Below are 24423 nucleotides of genomic sequence, written 5' to 3'. Positions count from 1 at the left end.
CCATGAAGTGGCTTCTTTCCAGATAACCCAGAATCCTTGACTAGGGTCCGGGATCCATGCCCCATGGGATGACAGATCCTTCCAGCAAAGTGTCCCCATCTTGCTTTTCACAGCTTTCCCCTGCCCAGCCACGAGGAGACAATGCCCTGGAGAGGCAGCTTCTGCTGATCAGAAGGCAGTGTGGGTGGAGGGAGCTGAGGTTCCTCCGCCTTCCCGCCTGTCTCCTCCTGCTAGGCTGCACGGCTGCCGAAATGAGCAACAGAGGCCAGCAAAACAATCCAGCTTCCGCTTCATTGCTGCAAAATTATTCTGTTCTAATTCTATCCTAGATTACTGTTCATAGAATTTCAAGAACAAACAGCTTTTGAAAGTTAGAACAAAAGGGGATGTGGCTGCTTCTAGTCAATTCGATAAATGTGACTCAGTTACCTGCCCAGCCCGGGGCCCTGTGTTGGGCACCAACAGGGATCCTGCCCTTCAGGACTCAGGGTGGTAAAAGCAGGTGTAATAATCAGGTCCTATGTGGGGCAGGCAGGGGGCTCAGGATTATCTCTTGGTGGGAGGCTCCACAGTGCAGGTGATATTGGAACTGGGCCCTAGATTTTCCAAAGTCAATAATTAAAAATGAAGAACTCCAGGTGAAGGCATCTAGCACGGGCTGCAGGAGGGACGGTCCATGTGGGAAGAAACTGGGAGGAGGAGCCTTGGTGATTTCTGTGGAATGTTAGATGTGACTAGAAAGGGGTCAGGGGCTGGATATGGGGCAGGGTGGCAAGGCAGACAAGAGTGGACTTCTCTCAGTAGCCTGGGGAGCCCTCAAGGAGCAGTGACTCCATGTGCTTTGGTGACTTCAGGAGCTGATTCTCAGCACAGAGGGACTATAAGGGGTACCAGAAGGGACGGAGAGGGGGCTTGGGCGTGAGTCCCCCTGTTCTGTCCACCTGTTAGTGGCAAGTGCTCTTGAAGGCAAGGAAGGGCCTGACCTTCTCCACAGCCCTTCCTGCAATGCTGTAGAACACTTGCTATTCCCAGAGAGGAACAAGTGGACCCCCAGGGTCCCACAGGCCTGCTGTGTCTCTCTTTTTGCCCTGTTGGAGTTTCCCTGAGCCACTGGGTGGGGATATTAGGTGAGGCTGCAACTGCAAATAGGGCATCCGATGACAAGGATCAGAGACCAGCATTCACCCCAGGAGTGAGGAAGGGGCAGGGGAAGGCGCCATCCCAGAATTGACAGTGTAGCCCTAAGGACCAAGCCCAGGCCCCAGTTGGGAACCATGTCACTAACCTGGCAAAGATCCCCCACAGAGCCCAACACCAAATATCAGGTTCTCCAGCCTCAGGGGCAAATTCCCAGGGCCTTGGTACCTCTTAGAAGCCAGCTCTGCTGTCCAGGTGAGTAACAGGGATGGCTCTGCTGGTTCCCATGGAGGGAGGAGCGTGGAGGCTCAGATTGCCACCAGCTTGCCTATACTCACACCACTAGAGTGACACCACAGGGCTCGGGCTCTGGGAGTCGGGTTGCAAGCAGGCTCCAGAGTGTGTACAGGCGACTCTGGCAGGAGGGGAGCCATTGTGCCGGTGGGTCTGGGAGTGGGCACAGGCCACCTGAGACCTGGCATTCTCAATTACTGGGGTTTCTAACGTGACATTGTCAAACACCCCTTTCTCCCTCAGTCGAGGAAGAAACCAGAGCGGATGCGAGATAACAGGCCAAACCGGCTTTTTGTCCCCAACACACAATGGCCCCTTCACTTGGGATCATCTCTGTTACCTGATTTGCAAGACAGTATTCCTGTTTTGAAAGGCCTGGGGTAGGGGCTTCTTTCTGAGAGTTCAACATTCCAGCTCTAGTTTCCCCCTGCCTTGGCCCGCTCCAAAATCACAGCCCTGGGAGAGGCCAAAGGTATGTGGACCGTGAGAGGACAGTCAGCAGCGGGTATGCAACCCCCAACTCAGAGCAGGAGCCAAGCCCAGAGAGGGGAAGCGACCTGTCCTAGATCTGAGATGTCCAAACAGAACCAGAACAGAACCCAGGGGCCCTGATGCCCAGGCTGCTGCCCTCCTGTTGTACCCCACACTCCTCCTGTGTTGACTTTTGTGTCACATGAGCTGACATGGCACTTGGGACGTGCAGATGCTGTTCTGAGCACCTGGAATATATAACTCAGCCATCACCCTAATCTTCTGAGGCAGGTGCTCTTCTCATCCCCGTTTTACAGATGAGGAAACTGAGCAGTGGAGGAACTTGTCCAAGGTCCCACAACTTGGCAGTGGCAGAGCCACGACATGGTTCTGGAGTTCACGTCTTAGCCAAGTAGCCTGAGGCTTCATGGGAATCTTCATGGGATCGTTTGGGTCCTGTCTCTATTCTTGGGCACTTACTTTTCCCTCTTTGGGTCTCAGTTCCCTTGACTGTCGATGGACATAGTTGGATAAAAGACCTCAGATGCCCCCTCCAGCTCTCCCAAAGCACGATCCTCAAGTCCCTTCCTGCTTGGACTCGGCAAGCCCTTCAGAGGGTGACGTTTTGGGTTATGCAATTAAGCCCCAGCATCACGTGACAGCGTGGAGTACGAGAAGTTGGACAGCAGCTCTGTTTGCAGCAGAGGTTTCCAAACTTGAGCACATTAAAAAAAAAAAAAAAAAAAAGTTCCCCAAACTTTCTATCTCTCACTCTGGAAAAACTCGAGCTTATCATGAGATTGTTTTGGACTCCCGCGGGAAAGGAATGCTTCATGTGCTAAAAGTATCCGCTGTTGACTGGTTCCCCAGAGGATCTGCCCTTTCGCGTCTCTCTGGAGTTAAGTGGATGTTGCTCTGAAGCTGAGCCAACTCTGTCGTTCAGATCGCCTTTGTCCTGGGTAGAGGGGAAAACGGGCAGTGTGCAGAGCAGCGCATCAGGGACTAGTCTCACACAGTGACTTGTGCCGGGAACAGGTTCTTATGTGATCAGTAGATGCTTAACATTTACTGGGTAAAGCCCTGTTGGATTATCTCATTTAGTCCTCTGTGAGGGTTTGGTGTTTTGTCTATTTTAAAGGTTGGGAAACTGAGGCTTACAGAGAGGAGTTAACCTGCTCAGGATGCAACCTGGGTACTGCTGGGATTTCCACCTACGTAGCCATGCCCCAAAACCTCTGCTACTAACCCTCACTCCTGTGAGCACTGTGGGACCTGGACTTGGGGAACAGACCTGGGAATCACCAGCAATTTTTTTTTTTCAATTTGATTTCCTTTGAAGGTGTTATGTTATTTTCATCACAAATACTAATCTTTTTTTAAAAAAAAAAGAAATTAGGGATCCACTAACACAAAGAAATTAACTATAAATATTATTTGTTAATGAGGCTTTGGAGAAAAAGTAGAATATTTTAAAAATTCTCCCAGAAAAAGGATCAACGGATTTGCAGGAGAGACAGTAGTAGAATAATCCCAACCTCATAAAAGAATTAGGGCCGATGGGTTGATTTGGCAGTCAGCTGTTGGGAAGCTGTGATACAACATAACCACAAAAACAATAATGAGAAACAACAGGAAATCACGAGAGCTGCAATTCTCTGTCCAGGTGTTCTTGCATGCCAGGTCAGATGTTCCCATTTCATGGGCATCTGCCCAGGAAACCTCCAGAAGCACCCTAGGTTCATCTTCACAGGCTGGGGTCAATGCCATTCTGCAAGTAAAGCTAGAGGCTAAAGAAATGGTGGAGGTTAAATCCTGGAACTGTACTGCCCACCCATGCCCTGCATGAGCATATCAAGTACATAGGTAAAAGACCCTGAGTGACAGTCTGTCCTGGACTCCTGTCCTTCACTTGGTACTTGGTGACTTTCACCAAATCCTCATACTGGTCCTATAGGTACTATTATTACCTGTTTAGTGGTGAAAAATCAGAACAATGATAAGACCCTACAATAGAGAGAGGAGAAAGGACTTGTTCAAGGTCACACAGAAGGTCATCAGTACCAGGGCAAGGGCCTGGGGCTTCCTGACCCACCGTGGGGCTCCTCATCAGGCTCCACACACTCCTACAACCCACCCTCCCTGTGCCCCAGAGCATATCCTATAAGGCAGAAGACACTCTTGGCCATCCTAGGAGCTGCCAAGTTTGGTCCACGGGGCCGTGGTTCTTCCTTGTAACACAAACCGGCAGAATTGCAAGCTCAGGACAGAAGTAAACAGTTGAAATGGAAAGAAATAAATCTCTTCTCTAAAAATAGGCACGCATCCTTAGAAACACTGCCGGTCGGCCCTGCATGCCCAGGATGGGCCCGGTGGGGCAAGGGCGAATCAGGCCAGGCAGCGTGTCTCACTCTACCCTTGTCTTGTGGCCCCAGGACACCCACACCCACACCCACACTTCTCTCCACCTCCTGTCTGCCCCCACAGCCCAAGAGACCTCTGGGACCTGAAGCCCTTCACTCCAGGTTGGCATTTCCCACATCTCCAGGACCAACTCCCGTCCCCTCCCATGGGATCCTTGCTGATTTCCCTCCAAACCCCAGCACAGCCTTGCCCACACTGCAGACCCTGACTCATCTTCCTTCCTGCACTGGGTTTGCCTCTCAGGCAGAAAGTGCTCAGAGGAGGAGATGCAGCTGCCCTGACAGTACCTCCAAAATGTAGGCTCTGTCCGGTTGAATGGAAGTAAACAATGAAGCCCTACGTGGTCACTCTGATGGGCAATAAGCTAATTTCATGTGGGGTTCAAACCTTTATTCTAAGGTTTCAGAATAAAAGGGTTTAGAGCCTCATTTTGCAGGGGGAACTCTAAAATCAGAGAGTACCAGTGCCATATCTGTGACCTTATGGCCCTGGGATGAGAATCCAGGGTGGCAGGCAAGGTTCAGCTTGGTTTCAAGCAACAAACTCAAAATCGCATATGCTGTAGTTTGTTCATCCTTCAAGTGCAAGTTCAGAGGCAGGCAGTCTAGGGCTGGTGTGGAGCATAGCTCTCCAAGCTCTCCAGAGACCCGGTGTCCAGCCAGCTCAGCCCCTGCCATGGCCAAGGTGTAGCCCTCATCCCCATGGTCTGTAGTGGGAGCCACAGCCCAGGCATCAGAATAGAGGGACAGGGAAGAAAAGGGAGGGGCGGGAGAGAAGGAGAAAAGCCAAAATTCAAGTGCCTTTTAAGGAAGATTACCAGAAATTGCCACTGTTTTCTCATATCACTGATCATGGCTTGACTTAGCTGCAAGGGATCCTGGGTAATGTAGTCTTTAACTCTGAGTAGCCAAGGGCTCAGCTTAAGAGTTGGGGTGTGTTTGTTACTAAAGAGGGGAGAGAACATCAGGGATAATTTAGAGTCCATCACCATGGGTTTGTCGGTTTGCTGGCCTTATGTTCTGCTCTGCCAAAAGCCCTGAGGTAAAATAAGAGATGTTGGCAAAAATTTAAGCAAATTTCCCAAGTAAGACATCACAAAAAGCTCACTCTCTAGCTCAGCATTTCCCAAAATCCCCTTCAGAGAACCCCAGTCCCATCACAGCCCTCACTCTAACAGCTTTCATGTGTCCCCTCCCCCAGACTTGCTCAGGGGCAGCAGTTGGGGTAGGCCTATGGGGTGTCCTAGAATACTGTCCTTTCCTCCACTGGAGCATTGGTGCTGTGTGAGTGACATGGATGATCCGTTCCCACTCTCCTAGCACCCAGTGCTTGATGATGGGGATTCAGGAAAGACCAAGATATGTCCCAGCTGGCACTTGAGGGACACCCATTCTCCTTGGTGAGAGGGATATGGCTAAACATACTCTAGGACCGCAGAGGGTGGGCAGTATATAAGAACTGGCAAGATGCCAAGGGCAGTCTGGAAAGAGACTCACCAGGTCAATGTGGGTCACTGCAAAGACCCAATGGGGGCCCCAGGGAAAAGTCTTGAGAGGAATGCAGAGCAGCAGGGTCAGCCCAGAACCAGACCCAGCCAAGGAATGGCAGTGTGCGAGACAGGGCAGAGCTGTGGAGCATGGAGGGGCAAAAGTGGCCAGAACCCAGACCACTCCCAGAGGGAAGAGGAGCAGGAGGCTGGAGAGTAGGAGCAGGTCGGGGTCAAATCCTGAACCACTCTCTGCACCTGGCTCATGAATTTTGTCATGATTCTAGGTCAGTGAAGCTGCTGAGCCTCCATGAGCACTTGGGGTCAGCACACATGTCACCAAGGTGTGGCCAGCTGCTGGAGGGGAACAGGGTGGAGGTGGAGAGAACTGAGACTGGAGGACCAGCCAGGAGGTGGGTCTGATGGTCCCGGCAAGAGTCACAAGGCCTGAAGGAGGGTGGTGCCCATGAGATGGAGATGTTCAGAACACGCGCTATCTCAGGCTGGGACCGACCCAAGCTCCGGTGCAAGCCATGCTCCTGCCATTGGCCCAGTCTCTGCCCATGCTGCACTTTCTGTCTCCCTATGGTCCCCACTCCCTCTCTTCACTTGGCCAAGGCCCAGGAAATCACTTCCTCCAGGAAGCTCAGGGCCGAGTAAGGTGCCACGCTGGGTGAGGTGCCTCCTCTCTGGCGGTGAGCAGGGATTGTGCACCCATTGTCTCAGGAGGCCCATGCCCAGCCCAATAGGGAACTTTTCTTTCTTGCATGAGGATTAGGAGAAAATAGGGCAGAGAAGCTTTCTATGCCATGAGCACCAGAGACAGATGAAATGTGCTGCTATGTCCAGTAGGTCCTGTTGCAAACGAATACTGGCCTTGGGCCCTGGGGGCCTTCAGAGGCCAGCACTGATGTCTTATGAAGTTGATCATGAAAGATGCGTTTCACTAGCCCTTCAGTAAGGTCAGGGTGGCTGAGCCAAAGGCCCAGCTCTTTCCAAAAAGAAAGCAAAAACAGGAAGAGGTCCAGAATGTATGTGTTGGTGTGGGAGTATGTTTGGAGAGAAAGGGACCCCGAGAGGTTTCAGTCCTACTTGTCCCCTTTATCTATGATGTCAAGATTCTGCAGCTGGGGCATGAGCAAGCTCAGCCCTGCCTGTCCTGATGTGGCCTGATGTGGCAGAGGGGAGACAGGAGGGCAAAAGCACAGGGCAAATTGTTTGAAATAGGACAAGTGGGAGATGTGGGTGGGAGTTTTAAGAACAGAAACTCCCTCTGAGCCTCATTTTGTCCCCCTGTAGAGGGACATTAGCTCCATGAGGAAGAGCCCTGTCTTTTAACTTGGAGAGGGGACCTGGCTCTCACACAGGGCCACGCCCAGTTTCCAGCACCCTCTGCTAAGGGAAACAGTCAGTAGGGATGGAATGTCTGTCAAGGAATGAAGTCTACAGTCCTGGGTCAGGGTCCAGCATGTGACCTCAGGCAAGGCTCTGGCCCTCCCTGTCTCTTAGCTTCTCCCGGTGCCTAACACTGAGGTTGTGGCCCTCCTTCTCTTTTAAGGGGCTGTGTGTGGTGCAGGCACAGAACAAGCACCCAGCACGCCTGGTGCTGGTTGAGGGAAGCACGGTTTGCATCTCCTTGTTCTTAGACATGGCTGATTTATTTGGGAAAAGTGATCTAATCATTTGTTGGTTGTTGTGACTTTGAAGAATCGGGCTAAGTGATTTTTTTTATTATTATTTTCATTGCTGGGAATGAAACATGGGACCTCAAACATGCAGGGCAAGCCCTCTGCCACTGAGCTACATCCCCAGCCCTATAAGGGATATTTTATGTGTGACTAGCCACCAGTCTGAAAATAGCCATATTGACCCTTGAGCATGCTAACTGCACACAGTGTCATCTGTTTGTAAAGTCAGGCTTCCTGGCTGTAGGGCTATCAAACTGTGTGATTTGGGGCAAGTACTTCAGCTTTTTAAGCTCTAGTTTCCCCAAGTGAAAAACTTGGCTTGGAGGACCTCTTAGGGCTTTGTACCACCCAGTTGCAGGAGTCTATGATCCTTTTAAAACATTACATATGTGTGCACATGTGTGTGTGCTAGTGTGTGTCTGCACAGTCGTGTGTGTTTATGTGTGCTCATGTGTGTGTGCACGTGTGCATATGTGTGTGCTTGTGTGCTTGAATACCTGAACACGCCTACAGTTGTTCTAGCCAGGATGGCTTTTCACACGTCCTTCACTATCTATAGCAGTGATATTTGTACAGGGACTTTTTCTTTAGCAATACTGGCTCTTGTTTGCAAGGGTGTGCAGGACCCTGACAGTACAGTTGAGGATGTGTCAAAGTTTCTGTTGTCCTTTGCTCAACTGGACTCCAGAGCATGGTTGTGAAAGTTAGACTAGGATTAATCTCTCCAACTGTAAGTTGGAGTTTTTTGTTTTGTTTTAAATAACTTGTTGCCTTTGGAGAGAGAGAGAATTTTTTTGAATATTTATTTTTTAGTTTTCAGCGGACACAACATCTTTGTTTGTATGTGGTGCTAAGGATCGAACCTGGGCCGCACGCATGCCAGGCGAGCGCGCTACCGCTTGAGCCACATCCCCAGCCCTGTAGTTGGAGTTTTAATGTGTTACAACATTGAAAAGGAAGTCACCATTTTAAAACCAGAAGTAGGGAACTATAGGAAGAGTTGCCGAACTTTTTTCCCCATGATCATTTCCAAGAACATATTTAAATTTTTGCTTCTTCATTTGTTTTTTTAATTTAAAAATTTCTTAGTTAAAAAAATCATGTATAAACCAAACATGGTGGCGCACATCTGTAATCCCAGCAGCTCAGGAGGCTGAGGCAGGAGGGTTGCAAGTTCAAAGCCAGCCTCAGCAACTTAGTGAGGCCCTAAGCAGCTTAGCAGGACCCTGTCTCAAAATAAAAAGAATAAAAAATGGGCTAGGAATGTGGCTCAGTGGCTAAGCATCCCTGAGTTAAATCCCCAGCACAAAAAATAAAAAATAAAAAAAATCATGTATACACGTCATTCTTCTTCTAGCCAGTGCCTGGTGAGGGTAGAACAGCCCATAGATGTTTGTGGAACAAGCAAATGACTATCTTGACCTCCTCAACATGGAATCTTAGTCTGATAGGACCCTAATGGCAGCACATGAGCTGAGTTTGGCTTGCAGTGTTTCATTTGGCCTGAACATTGTTTTGGAAATGTTTGGACCACATGTCAATACTTTTAAATCAAGTGAGTTCACATAAAAACAAGCAGATCTAATAACACCATCCATGTTCCTACAGATCAACAATCACTAGTGCTGGGTAGTGTGGGGCACGAAAGCCCTACTGCACTGCAGTCCCCACTACCCACAAGTGATAACAACTATAACTTTAGGCTAAGTTCTGAGCATCTGGGAATCCCTCCTCCTTAAAACACACACTAGGCTGCCTGTGGGGTGACAGGAAGATCACTTGGGCTTGAGTCACTGCATGTAATTGAGACTTTGCTCTAATTTACTTCACCTCCCCCATTCCCTCCCCCATGACCTACCACTGCACATTGGAGAGCTTGGGTGTGGTCATGGCCATACCTCTTAGCACACTGTCTGGGCACAATACTTATCAGTAGAAAGAGACATTTCTACATATACACGATCATCAAATACCCTCCTGGCCAGAGCCAATGACAAAATACCTGTGAGAGCTCTTGGTGAGCCTGGGTCTGGTTAGAAGTAGGTCTCTCAGTGTGAGAAACCCCACTCAGGGTTCTCTCATCCATGGCTCCTCCATGGCTAATTTACAGACAGGCATGTCACACTGTAGAACAGGCACCATGGTCAGTGGGGGCTGCTCTAGCCCACCAGACTCATCGTCACCCTTGGCCCTGGCACAGGAAGAGCCTTCTGTTCCCAGCATCCCATGACCATTCAGATTAGTGATTGTATTAGCCATTTGGATAATTCTTTCCTAGATAACATGCAACATTTTAAAAACAAGAGTTTTTCTGAAATATAATTCACACACCCTACAATTATTCCATCTGCAATCTACAATTCAGTTTTTTTTTAAGTATACTCAGAGTTGTACGATCATCAACACAGTCAGTTTTAGAACATTTTCATCATTGCAGAAGAAACTTCATACCCATGAGCTATTGCTCCCCATCCCCCTAAGTTCTACCAGCTCTCTTCCTCAGCTCAGGCTGCCATAGCAAAATACCGCAGAATGTGGGGGCTTACTTCCTCACAGCTCAGGGGCTGGGAGGCCTCAAGTCAGGGCCCAGCAGGGTTGGTCTCTGGCAGGGGGTCTCTTCCCACTTTCTCACTCTGTTCTCTCATGACAGGGGGCTGGGAGGGCCCACAGCAAGCTTTCAGATTCTCTTCTAACAAGAACGCTAATCCCATTGGCTCAGGGCTCCATCCCGGTGACCTCATCCATCCTTGCTTACCTCCATGTAGGCCCTATCTCCAAATATTGACACATTGGGGGTTAGGGCTTCAGCACGTGGATTTTGTAGGGTCAGAGTTCCATCCATAGCCCCAGCAACCCTCAATTTGCTTTCTGTCTCTATACATTCAACTATTCTGGACCCTTCATATAACTGGAATCATATAGTATGTGACCTTTTGTACCTGGCTTCTTTCACTTAGTATGATGTTTTTAAGGTTCCTTTATGTTGTAGTACTTCATTCCTTTTTTTTTGTTGTTGTTTTTTCCTTTATAGTACTTAGGATTGAAGCCAGGGATGCTTTACCACTGATCTGTATCCTCAGCCCTTTTTGTTTTATTTTGGGAAAGGATTTTGCTAAGTTGCTGAGGCTGGCCTTGAACTTGTGGATCTTCATGCCTCAGCCCTTCAAGTTTCTGGAATTACAAGAGTGAACCACCATGCCTATTTTTTAATTTATTTGCCTTATGTCATTGAGTCATAAGAGAAATTTATGTATCCTGGCCACTAGGCTTTTATCAGATATACGATTCACAAATATTTTCTCCCAATCTGTCATTTCACTGATGTCGTTTGAAGCACAAGTGTTTTTAATTTTGTTGAAGTCCAAGACATATATTTTTTCTTTTGTTGTTTATTGTATTGTGTCATATCTAAGAGACTATTGCCTAATCCAGAGTCACAAAGATTTATGCATATGTTTTCTTCTAGGAGTTTAATAGTTTCAGCTCTTACATTTAGGTCTTTGATCCATTTTGAGTTAATATTTATATACAGTGTGAGGTCACATACTGTTTTTGAAAACAAGCTAAAGTGATAATCAGGAATTTAACAACTATGCAGCTGTTATGGTTTCAGTTGAAAATCATAATTCTTTAAACATACATATTATTTAATGGAAAGAAAATAGACTTCAATTCCTAATGAGGCGTATATGTTCAAATTTTATGTTTTATGTTCAATTTTGATATTTTTGTTTTTAAAAGTCAACTTCTTTCAATAAACATTTCAATAAAAACAAAATGTTTTTATTCCCTTGTTATATGTCTTCAGTTCAATGCAGTTGTTCTCAGCATTGGAGGACATTTGACAGTATTTGGAGACATTTTTGGTTGTCAAGACGGGTGGGGGAGGGTGCTACTGGCATCTCTGAGGTAGAGACCAGAGAGGCTGCTGCAGTCTAGATGTATAGCACAGCCTACACAAAAGAAGCATCTGGCTCAAAATGTTGATTGTGCTGAGGCTGAGAAAGCTAGCTGTCTGGATCGGTGGCATCCATCACAGAGATTTGGAAAGCTGTGCAAGTTTGCAAACCAGTTTCCAACTTCATAGATTTCTCCCATCACAAACTGAGCCTTTGGGCAAGCCAGAATGTGTCCCAGCCCCTTACTGCCATCTTACCCTTCGTGGCAATGACAATCTATGGGCATCCCCTTGAGATTTTTTGAGAAAACCCAAGCACCTGCTTTCAATCCTTGATTCGTTGTGTATTTGCATGAAATTTCACATGCTCATATTCAAATATCTTGAACTTCAAATGTATTTGGATCATTAATTCTCTCTTAGCGACATATCTGGGTAACCAGTCTCCTGTCAAAATGTACTTGAACTGATGCTATAACAACAGCCCTAAGTCACCCTTTGGGGGTGTTCATTATACCAGGCACCATGCTGAGCACTCTGCCTGCATTGCCTAATTTAACTTTCTCAACCCACCTACAAGGGAGTCACTATCACTATTCACATTCTTCAGCCTTAGAAACTGCAGCGTTGGGCTTAGGGGCCAAGCCCCATCATATAGTTGGGTCATTGTTATTCTGAGTCAGCACTTGAGCCTTAGGTGGGGTCAATTGTGAAGTGCAGGCATGTCACAGAACGGTTGGATGAATCATTTTGGACAAGCACATACAGACATTTGCAGGGCAGTGAGGTGGCCCTCAATCACACAGTAAGCCCCCTGCCATGGGACAGAAGGAACTAGCTGCAGGAAGTCCCCTCTAACCTTGTACCTGTCTGCGAAGCCTGGCTCTGCTGGGAGCCTGTCTGCTGTGGCAGACAGTGTGTGAGAACTGCTGCTTCAGGGTGCGGTTGGCATCACACATTCCTGATGCTCTGTTAGGCTTGATTTTCTACCTATAGAAACCCTCTCACTACATCCTCCAGCTCCTAGACTCTCCCGACTTGTGGCCTTAATCTGTTTGCACTTACCGGCACCACCCTTGAGGCCCTGACCTCTGCTGTACAGGCCTGCTCACCTATGGCCCACCCCCCAGGCAGTGACACCCCCCCTCCTCCCCCACCCCGTCTTGCAGCCTCTACTCCTGCTCACACATGGTGTGGTGGTAGACGGTGATAAAACAACTTGCAAAAAATCCACATCTGTTCAAGGTGGCCTCTCCTCCCAGCATCATCTCTCTGGGTGTCAGGCACGCAGCCATCTTTATATGCCTCTTGTGCCCTTGTCAGAGGGGGATTTCAGAAGAGTTTATGAGGGAAGATAAGGTGGTACCAAGATTTGAGATGGAATGACTCCAATTTAGTGAATTTGTGGGTGCAGCAAGAAGTTGCACACCTGCACCCCAGGTATCCTCCTCTAGCTCTCTGAATGAGTGCAAGGGGGTCAGAAGAATTAGAAATGCAGATGACCTCTCCTCAAAATTTGAACAACGGCTTTTGTTCTGATTTGTCCCTGAAATTCCTTGGGCAAATCTTTGCTTGTTCTGGAGGGAGGGGGATCTCTGAGCATCCTCGTGGTTATTAACATCTTTGCCTCTCAAAGGTTTGGGGGATTGAATTAAAGGGAAGCCCATTGGGGTGATTGAAATCTACCCTAATGGGGAATCTGCTTCCGTGGGAAGCCCATGCTTAGTAGCCTGCCCATGTTTGAAAGAGAGCAAGCGCCCAATTGGTGGATGCTATCTTTCTTGAGAGACCCATCTCCAAGGGCAACGTTCAAAATATTTAACAACCAGCATGTCACAAGCACAGACCTGCTGGAGGCTGGAAGTAACCTATGGGAGGGCCACAGGCGCTGCAGCCAGAGGCACCTTGTCCTCCTCACAGCTCTGCTGGGCTTTCGGATTGCGTTTGGTAGTTCTGCCTCTTTCCACCTGATTCTGCATTTGAGTCCTCCCTCAACCCCCTTTGGCTTCTCTTTCCAACACTTGAAACACAAACTGCTATTGTTCATACATCCAAACACAACTTAGTCTTATTTACTTCTTTTTTAAATTTTTTTTAATAGTTGTAGTTGGACATCATGCCTTTATTTATTTTTTAATGTGGTGCTGAGGATCAAACCCAGTGCCTCACACATGCTAGGCAAGTGCTCTGCCACTGAGCTACAGCCCCAGCCCAATCCTATTTACTTCTCTAGTGACATTCTGAACACTCCCTCTGGGCTCAGCCTATGTCAGTCACCCTGAACCCTCAGCCCTCACCTTCGGAAACTTTTGAGACAGGGAAACTAGAGAATTAAGAGATAGCCTTTGTCTGCCTTTCATCTGGGATGTGGATTGACCTTGGACAAGTCCCTGCTGCTCCTGGGCTTTCAGATTCTTTGCATGTAGAAAGAGAGACTTGGATGGAGTCTATAGCTCTGGGGTCCCCACTGGTCCAGGATGAGTTCCTAGAGATTTGCAAGTCTTCAGCAGCTGACTGCTCTCTCTCTCCTTCTCTCTCTTGCTCCCTCTCCTACCTCCACAACCTGCATCTAGAATGCTCTGCTGCCTGCAGGCCTGAGGCAAAAGGATCAGACCACCAAGGCGCCCACGGGCCCCTTTAGAAGAGAGGAGCTCTTGGATCACTTGGAAAAGCAAGCAAAGGAGTTTAAGGATCGAGAAGACCTGGTCCCCTACACGGGGGAGAAACGAGGTACTGAGTGATGTCATTGTTATGCATACATCATTCCCAGGTGTGGCCGAGGGCCCACTATATGCCAGGCCCCTCCCTGACTGGCCAGGAGACAAGTCCCAGCTCCTATGGCACCGATGTGTGGTGTGGATTTGGTTAAGTTTGGGGGTGAACAGAGGAAAGACACCCCACCTGGAGCAGCCACACGTCTCCCCTGGTCCCTTTTGGTTGGAGTGTCCTGGCCATTTTTCATCCAAACCTAGATCCCATTGAGAGTGAAAGAGGAAACCATTCACAGGACGTGAGGCCTAACCAAGGACCACCCTGTGCATATGAGGAACCAGAGAGAGGGCCCCGGCCCTTCCCTCCCTTCATCTGTCTGTCCAGATGCTCCAGCCCAGGATGCATCTAGAAGTCCCCAGGGAGAAGAGAGGCTCTCGTGCCTGTGCGCCTTCCAGGCCTCCCGTTGTGTATTTTGCCTGTAGATGCCATTGATATTTACTGTGAACAATTTAAAAAAATAAAACAAAGCAAGTCAAAATCATTTCTGCCATTGAAAATAAGTTCTGGTCTCGTTTTAGTGAAGATCTTCCTGCTCCCTCCCCACATCCACCCTGTGCTTCTGGCCCAAGTCACTATGATCTCTCACCTGGACTGTCACACCAGCCCCGTGACCATCTCCCCGCCCCCAGTCTTTCTCCTCTTCAAACTGTGCTTCATCAACAGCCCACGTGAACAGGGTTGTTTCTTTTTTTCAATTGAAGTAAAATTTACATGACATAAAATTAACCATTTTAAAGGCAACAATTCAGTGCATTTAGTACACCCACAGTGTCACAACCACCACCCCTATCTAGACCCAAAACACTGTCATTTCTCCAGAACTAACCAGGTATCCCCTTCCTCCACTACTCCACCCCCTCTCCCCAGCCCCTGGCAAGTACTACTCTATGAACTATTTATTCTGGATATTTCCTATAAATGAAATCACATAGTACATGACTTTTTGTATCTGGTTTCTATCAACTAGTATAATATTCTACAACTCATGCATATTGTAGTATGTCTCAGTACTTGGTTTCTTTTTATGATTAAATGATATTCCATAATCTGTTTATCCGTTCATCCACTGATTGATAGACATCTTGGTTGTTTTCACCTTTTGGCTATTGTGATTTCACCCTTTGGCTGCATTGAACATTACTGTTCAAGTATTTGTTTGAATGTCTGTTTTCAGTTCTTTGGGATATATACCTAAGAGTGGAATTGACGAATCATATGGTAACTCTATATTTAAATTTTGGGAACTCCCAACCTTGTTCTCCATAGCAACTGTTCCGTTTTTCACTCCCACCAGCAATATATAAGAGATCCAACTTTCTACATCCTTGCCAACACTCATTTCCTGCTTTTTTTAGTCCTGCTCATGGGTGTAAAGTGGTTTCTCATTGTGGTTCCATTTGCATCTCCCTAATGAAGCATCTTTTTCTGGGCTCATTGGCCATATGTATATCCCCTTTGAAGAAATGTCTATTCCAGTCCTTCACCCATTTTTAAGTTGGGTTGTTTGTCTTTTCATTGTTGGGTTGTAAAAGTTCTTTCTATATTCTGGATACTAGACTCTTATATAGAGTTTGTGAATATTTAATTTCACCCTGTATGTTGTCTTTGTACTTTCTTGATAGTGTCCATTAATGTGTAAAACTTAAATTTTGGTGAAGTATGATCTTTTTTTTCTTTTGTTGCTGGTAGTTTTGTTGTTGTATTTAAGACTCTATTGCCAATCCTAAGATTATGAAGACTATCCTAAGATCATGCCTTTTCTTTCTTCTAAGAATGTTGTAGTTTTAGCTCTTATAATCATGTCACTAATCCACTTTGAGTTTGATTTTGTGTATGGTGTGAGGTAGAGGTCCAACTCTTCATTTGCATGTGAATATCCAGTTCTGCCAGAACTCAGAAATGATTCTTTCCCATTGAATGGACTTGGCACAGTTGTTGAAAATCAATTTGCTATGGATGTTCAACTTTATTTCTGGACTTTCAATATTTTTCATAGTCTATGTGTCTATCTTTTCATGAGTATCACATTAGCTTTGCAGTTAAGTTTTGAAATCAATGAGTCTTCTAATTTTGTTCTTTTTCAAGATTGTTTTGTCTATTTGTGGACCCCTGCAATTCCATATGCACTTAAGGATTGGCTTTTTCTTTTCTGCAAAAAAAGGTCATTGGGATTTTTGATAAGAATTCCATTGAATCTGTCTGTACATCATGTGGATCATACTGCCATCTTAATAATATTGTCTTTTAATCCATTTATTCAAGATATTTTTGCATTTATTTAGATCTTCTTTAATTTCTTTCAGCAATTTTTGTTGTTTTCAATGTAAGTTTATACATAAGCACATGATTCTTTGGGTCCTATCATAAATGCAAGTGTTTTCTTGAATTCCTCTTCAGATGGTTCGTTGTTGATGTGCAGAAACACCACTTATTTTTGTCCATTGATCTTATACCATGAAACATTCCTGAATTAGTTTTTACAGATTTTTGTATGTGGAAATTTAAGGTTTTTCTCCATATAAGAATATGTCAAATACAAACAGAAATAATTTTCCTTCTTTCTTCTCAGCTTGAATTCTATCTGTTTTTCTTGTGTCTTTATGACTAGAACTCCCAGGACAGGGTTGAATAGCAGCAGTCAAAGTGAGTCTCTTCATCTTGTCTCTCACCTCAGGGGCTCCTTTCCCCACTTCTGACAGGTCCCAAATCACAGGCCGTCATCTCAGTAAAGTCTTCAAAATGACGATACCACCTCCTCTGCCTCACACCTTGGCTTTTCCTAGTCCTTTGCCTGGCTTTGTCTTCCTGTGTTCATGATGCTTAATGCCATGTGATTTTTCACATGTTTATTCTCTGTCTCCTTGCAATAACTTGTAAGCTATTGAAAGTCTTGGTCACTGCTGCTCATCAGTCTCTAGAAAGGTGCCTGGCACATAAGAAGCATTCTATTATTATTGCATGAAACACATGCACACACACACACACACACATATGCACACATGGGCTTAGTTTTAGTCTCAGTCCATCTTCTAGTGCTATAACTGAACACCACAGACTGAATGGATAATTATAAAGAAGAGAAATTTATTTCTAGAGGCTCGAAGTCCATGAGCTGGTGAGGGCCTCCTGGTTGCAGCGTAACATGGTGGAGGATATCGCATGACACGAGAGAGCGAGTGTGCTAGTTCAGGTCTCTTAAGAAGTCACTAACACCCTGGCACAGTGGCGCACACCTATAATCCCAGTGGCTCAGGAGGCTGAGGCAGGAGGATCACAAGTTCAAAGCTAGCCTCAGCAATTTAGCAAGACCCTGAGCAACTCAGCGAGACCCTGTGTCTAAATAAAAAATATAAAGGGCTGGGGATGTGGCTCAGAGGTCGAGCAACTCTGGGCTCAAACAGTACCAAAAAAAAAGAAGAAGAAGTCACTAATACCACCATTGGGTCCCCCCCTCGTGATTTCATCCACTCCTAATGACCTCCAAATACCATGAACACAGGAACTTGGGGATGAGGTTTCTAATGCTTGAACTCTGGGACACAAAGACCTTAACATGCTGTTTGTGAAATTTAATTTTTCACTCATGTGTCTTGGGCATTTTCCTTCTTCATCTCAAGCAGCTACCCTCAGCACACTTTAAGAGCCCTTGGCACCCCTTGGGGGATGGGGCACCCTCACCTCCCCAACAGTGCTCACTAGTGGACCAGTAGCGGGCATTTGCACGTCTCCCGCTTTACTCCCTCATTCTGTCACAAGCCTGACACTTTAAAAATAGAATGTCCCAAGAGGCAAGTGTGTATTTTTGCTCTCTTTTTGTGTTGTGTGAGTATGTGTGTGTGTGCTGCTGGGGACCAAACCCAGGGTCTCACACATGTTGGGCAAGCGCCCTAACCCATAAGCTGCACCCCATCCCCCTTTTTGTCTTTCCACCACCTGAGTGTATTTTATTTATTTTGTTTAGGAATGTTTACAACTTTTTCTCTTACACGAGAGCCCTTAGTTAAGGCATCCCTATTTTATTCTATTATTTTCCCTTGTATTTTTTCTTGCTTGCAGGTGGTTTAAAGTCATGACTGATGCTTTGAACAGAGTGGTTTAGTTTGACCAATTACAAACCCTTCTTTTCAAGTGCAAGCGAGGGGTGCCATGTTGGGATCCCTGACTTCTAGTCTCTGGGGAAGCTGTTCTCTGGAGGGAGAAGCCTAAAGGGCCCCCTCCACAGGACTCTGCCATGGTCCACCAGGGCCAGTGTCAAAGGCGGTCCGAATGTGGTCACACACCTTGACAGACACCATGTGTGTTCACAGGAAAGATCTGGGTCCCCAAGCAGAAGCCAGTGGATCCCGTGCTGGAAAGCGTGACGCTAGAGCCCGAGCTGGAGGAGGCCTTGGCCAACGCCTCGGATGCGGAACTCTGTGACATTGCAGGTGAGGGGCCTTCCAGAAGCCTCCCAGCGCCTTCCAGAGGGTTTATTCACAGCTGCAGGGAGCCCTTGTTTGGTTCACTTTAACAGGACACCTTCTATTTCTACAAGGAGACCAAAGTGTTAAGATAAAACTCCTTTCTCAGGGTAGGGGTGGAGCCCAGGGGTGGAGCACTTTCTGGCATGTGCAAGGTCCTGGGTTCAATCCCCAGCACAGGAAGGGAGGGGGTGCATATCCATTATCAAGATGAGGGGGAGAGAGAAAACCATTTGAGCCCATCATATCACAGAGCCACTTGTTGCCATGAGACCCCCTCCCCCAGAGAGGCAGGAATGTGTCTCAGGGAGGGCCAGTACAGGGCCTTTCCCAGCCACTTGTATCACATCCTCCACAAGCCCGGGAAAGAAAATATAGAGAAACAAACAGGGCCTGGCGTGATTGGTTTGGGAGACTCACAGAGTGAAGACACCTGGTTTTAAGTTTTGAGCAGGGCGAGAGTGTCCCCCTTGTGTCTCATACTTCAGACATACCTTCAATGTGTGTCTCATTCCTCCAATGTGTGTTGCCATATGATCTTCACACTGGAAAACTCCAGAAGGTGGCAGATGTCCAGAGTCCTTTGCTGCTCACCTTTCTACCTAGCTCCTGTTCCATCCCCACTGAGGGGTGGGCTTCTTCCTGAAGACTCTGGGGCTGCTAACCCTCACTCAGGTGGTGGAGGGAAGAAGTCAGGGTGTGGAGATTCTGAGGGCAGAGGCAGGACAGAGGAAAGGAAGGGACCAACTGTAAGTGAGGTCCAGGGAAGAGTTGGCCCCAGAGACTAAGTGGCTTTTGGTGACTTTAATAAAGGAGGAACAGCAGTAAGGGAAACATTGAGTTTGATTTCTGGCCTGTGACATTTCAGGTGCCTTGAGCCACCCAAAGGGGGATAGTTGTGCACAAAGTTCTGGAGTTCTGCAAGGAGTCCCTCTTTGAGACAGAGATCTGGGCATGATTAGTGTTGCCAAACTCCAGGAAGAGCAAATGGCAGGTGGGGCCCGGGCTCTGGGGAGGCTTGTGCCAGGCTGGGGTAGGAGACTTTAGGGGCCAACCTAGCATGGTGGCATTAGCCATAATGGGCTGGAAACCAGAGGCCAAGACAAGATGGGCAGACCTGACCCAAGAGCCAGGAGGCAGAAGGAGGGTTCAGGCCAGTGGAGAGTCTCTGAGGTACCAGGCCAGGGACTGGGTGGGGCAGCAGCTGTCCACCTCATCATGTCCACTGGTCTCTTGGCTTCTCCAGGATGCCTGTGCGTGACTCCTGAAGGCATTCCGGGCAGGGAAGGGAGCTGGGGAGGGTGCTCATCTGCAGCAGGGGGGCCATGGAAGGAGGGCAGCAACTTCAACTCTTCAAACACAGGCCAGGGGTGACCCTGAGCAGTGGCAGGGGAAGCCAGGTTTCAGGGGCCTGAGGAGTGAAGGGAGAGAGCAGGTGTATGGCTCTGAGTACAAACAGCCCTTTCCTGAGGAGACAGGAAGTGTGCACAAGGACCAAGGGCAGCAGCCAAAGGACATGGGCTGAGAGAGTGGCTTCCATTCGCGCTGTAGAGCAGGGAGGCAGAGAGCTCTCCCCAGAGGGGAAGGGAACACTGAACTCAGGAACCTAGTTTGCTGTGCAGTTGAGGATTTGTTTTGTCAGAAGCCGCACAAGTCATATCAGATGGCCCGTGATGCCCATGTGTTCAACCAACCTCTTCCCCAGCCGGGGTCCTCTTGAAGGAGCCCATGCAGGGGAGTGCTGATGCCCTGGTCCCGCACCCCCAGGCTGACTCGCCCTGGAGCTGTTTTTATCCTGGACTTTCTCCTGCAATCACCCTGCATGACATCACTCCACTCATTAGGCAGCTCCAGAGGATTATCAAATGACCGCTGTCAGAACCAGGGCTCCTGCCCATGCCTGAGCCAGAACAGATCCACAGCACTGGGTGAAGTTTCTGGGTTGCTTTCTTGAAGCTGTTTCTCTTTATTTTTGTTGCTGCTGGGCTCTTTTTTATTATTTGCCCATGATACCATGCCCTTCTGATGTCCGTGAGGGAGATGAGGCTGTGCATTCAGCCCAGTACTAAGTGGATGTCCCCAGATTCTTGAAAGGTGGCAATGCCATTGGAAGGGAGGGATATTTGCTGAGCACCACCTGGGTCCCAGATGCTGTGTGGGTCGCTGTCAGCCCCCTGTTGCTTCTAGTGATCACAACAATCCCATGAAGCAAATTCTGTCGTTGTCCCAGTTTCATACCAGAGACCAGTTGCTCCTAGCACTGGGTTGGAAGTTGGGGGGCCCAGATGATACCAGGCTTGGTGGCTGGAGGCACCAAGATCGATGGTGGTGTGGGTGTGGCTCCATTCTCAAGAAGGGTGTGGCTGAAGCCATGAGTGGGGTGACTCACCAAACGAAGAAACTAAGGGGACCCAGGGTCTACAGGTCACCTCTAGTTCACTCCCAGGTAGGGATGGTACCTTCTATCATCCCAGGCTTTGGTCTCTCATGCACACAGTAAGCACCATGTTCCCAGGGTCTGCCTACCTACTATGTACCATGCCTCAGACTAGGCTGTGGTGAAATAATCCTAAGAGAACAGCCCGTTTCCTATCCTCATGGAGCGAACTTAAACAAGTACCTGGAAAATGTGATATGACAAATGAGGCCCACCCTCGAAGGACAGTCAGCCAGCCCTAGCTCTGTGGCTCTTGGAGGCGGTCCTGGCCGGATCATCCCCTGGCTGTTTTCATGCCCTCAGGCCCTTGCCCTAGACTCTCATAGTGGTGCTTATCTAGGCACCCAAGTCCTGGGCCAGAGCCACTTTCTCTCACCTGTTCCTAGGATGCAGGTGCACACCTTGCAGCTGTCCGCAGAAGCCATTGGCAGCTGGAGAAGCCGGGCATGTATGCGAGCTCACGCTGCATCCCGAGTGGAATCACAAACGAGTGAGGCCTGCCAAGGCAGAGAGAGGAAGCAGAACTCAATGTTCTTTTTCTGAGTTCAAAAATAGTTCTTTTTGAGTTTTGAGGAAGATCTAGACTTAAAAAAAATAAATAAAAAAGAAAGAAAGAAAGAAATCAAGTCCCTCAGTGCTAAATTCAGCTTTGCCGGTATCTACAAAGAACAAAGCAGCAGACCGTGTGGAAGTGCTGTTTTCTTCCATTGCTCCCTCCTGGTGACATGCAGCACCCAGGACCAAGTGAGAGAGAAAGGTCCCCATCTCCTACCTAGGGCTGGCTAAGGCAGCGCTGGCTTCAGGACCACCAGGCGCCACATTGGGCCCCTCTTCCTCCCTCCCTCCCTCTCTCCTCCTTCCCTCTTTCCTCTTTCCTTCCACCTTAATTTCTTCTGAGCTGCCAAATGGTTTTACTCCTCCTTAGGCCTGCTCTTGACACATAGTACCTCCTAGCTCATATGTGATGGGTCCTTAGAATTTCCTGGTAGAGCCGGGTGCAATGGTTCTTGGGAGGCTGAGGAAGGAGGATGGTGAATTCAAAGCCAGCCTCAGCAACATTGAGGCACTAAACAACTCAGTGAGACCCTGTCTCTAAATAAAATACAAGATAGGGCTGGGGATGTGGCTCAGTGATTAAGTGTCCCTGAGTTCAATCCCCAGTATCCGTCCCCTCCCTCTCCCCCGCCCTCCCAAAAAAAGAATTCCCAGGTTGAGGAGATGTTCTAGAACTCCAGGACTACTAGTGACCTCATAAGCAGAAATACTAACTTAGAAACCAGGAGAATCCTTGCCAAAAGGTCTTGGCAAACCATCTCCTTGGAAAGTGGAGGTGGGGGGTTTGACAGGGCCTGCCTGGATATTTATTGTGAACAATCAAAACAGGAGAAACCATGAGGAAGTGTTATGTGGCTGTTGACTGAGGCCCACAGGAAGGTAGGTGTTTAGCACTTACACACCTCCACTTTACAGATGAGAAAACTGAAGTCCCAAAGGGGAAGCAACCTGTCCAGGGTTACCCAGGAAATTAGGACCAAGGCCCAGGCTAAAACCCAGGCCTCTCAGTCCCCTGCAACGTCCCTGCCTCTGCACCCCTCTCTAGACCATCACAGGAAGCTGGCAACCGAGCTCCACATACACTTTCCATTCTCCACCTCTGTCTATGTCCAGGGTGAGAGCAGGCACCATGTGAGGTTGCATCTTTCACAGGATTCCCCATAACCTTTGCAAACTGTGTTTCCAACCTGAAAACAGTCGCAGCCCAGAACACCATGAGCTGCTACTGTGTGGGAGCCCTGAGTGCCAGCTCCAGGGGGTGCCTCGTGGTGATGTGACTCACCTGACGCTGACTCAGGCCTCAGCTCCTGCTGCCCACGGAGATGCAGCCTAAATTAAAACCTGGAGAGCTCGAAAAACTGCAGATGCCTCTCTCCCTATCGGTTCTCCTCAGTGATGAACAGGCAAGGATAATTTTAGGATGTGAGGAGCAGAAGGGACTCTCAGATAATTTCATGTTGTGGTTCTTGGCTCCTGGGGGGCATCAGAATCACCCAAGGAGGTTAAAAAATCTCTCTCCAGAGATTTGTATTGTTTGTCCAGGGTGAAGCTAGGCATTGCTATTGTCTAAAAGCCTGCTAGGTGATTTGCAAGTGAGGCCATGATTGAGGAGGTCTGGTCTTCTACCACCCCCTGGTTTGGCTGAGGAGACTAAAGCCCAGAGGGAGGAGGACTTTCCCAAGGTCACACCAAGGGCATAATCAGGGCTGGAACTAGAGTCTCCTGGCTCTTCATTAAGGGCTCTCATGTTACCTCTTTAACTGGAAACCATATCTAATGAAATGGGTTTTGGATTTTAAAAAAATACCATCACCAAATATTTACCAAATACCTATTATTTCTGGGAGGGATGCTAGAGAGACAAAGAATGCTCTTCCCTGACCTCTGGAAGCCCACAATCCAGCAGAGGAGCACAAACGTACCTGGATATCTCTCATAGTGGGTCCTCTATGGTATAATAAGGACACCAGGCATTGGGAGAACCCCAGAAGGAGAGGGAGGAATCCTACAAAACTCCCTGGAGAGGAGGAGGGTTACCCCAAGTCTTAAAGGAGAGGGGGAGATAAAGAGGTTGAATAAAATACAGGATGTCCATTGAATTTGAAAGTCAGATAAACAATAAATAACTTTTTGATATGAGTATATCCCAAATAATGAATGGAACATACTTATAATACTAAGAGATTATTCATTGTCTATCTGAAATTCCAATTTCTCTTGGTGTGGAGAATCACCAGCAGAAGGGACAGTGTTGGCAAAGGCAGGAGAAGCTACTGAGCGGTGATGAACAGTGTAGCGGGTAAGCAACCAGCTGCTGAGGCAGAGCCAGCCAGGGGGGCTGGTGTTTGGACTTGGCCATCACAAGCCACGGTCCTTCCATGGACAGCTGCACACCGAACTCACATCCATCACTCCCTCCATAGACCAGCTCACGCCCTGCTCAAGGCTTCACTGGCCTCCCCGTTCACACCAGGAAAAGACATCTAAACTCCTCATCTCAACCCAGAAGACCTTGTAAGATGCAACCTTGCCCTTGTGAAGTAACTCTTCTCTAGAGGGTGGTTGTACAGATTAGTGTCAGACGATTGTTCTCAACCTCTGCTGCACCTTGAACCTTCTGGAAAGCTTAAAAAATGTTGCAGATGCCTGGGCCCCATCCCCCCAGAGAGTTTAGTTTAACAGGTCCAGGGTGGGCCTGGGCCTTGGGAGTTTCTAAAGAGTCCCTAGCCTTGCACCCTGCAACCAGCTTGACAATCACTGATCTAAGGCACTTCCCTGGCCCAGAGCCCCTGGTGTTGCAGCCC

The 24423-nt window shown here is 47.9% G+C and overlaps 1 protein-coding gene across 4 annotated transcripts in view; it reads left to right on the top strand.

Moving 5' to 3' along the window:
• Tmod1 (tropomodulin 1) overlaps positions 1-24423 on the top strand; it is a 76033-nt gene that overhangs the window by 22350 nt on the left and 29260 nt on the right. For 2 of the 4 annotated variants that reach the window (XM_015492286.2, XM_048783324.1), the window contains exons 3-4: positions 13969-14125; positions 18475-18594. In XM_015492286.2, coding sequence (XP_015347772.1) covers positions 13969-14125; positions 18475-18594 — 277 coding nt within the window. Of the gene's footprint in view, positions 1-13968; positions 14126-18474; positions 18595-23760; positions 23919-24423 lie in introns of those variants that run through there. The other 2 variants (XM_048783326.1, XM_048783325.1) reach the window with 2 other exon arrangements.

This window comes from Marmota marmota, unplaced genomic scaffold (assembly GCF_001458135.2).
Source record: "Marmota marmota marmota unplaced genomic scaffold, marMar, whole genome shotgun sequence".
NCBI lineage: Eukaryota > Metazoa > Chordata > Mammalia > Rodentia > Sciuridae > Marmota > Marmota marmota.
The sequence above is the reverse complement of the archived record's forward strand: the minus strand, read 5'-3'. Positions and strand labels throughout refer to the sequence as shown.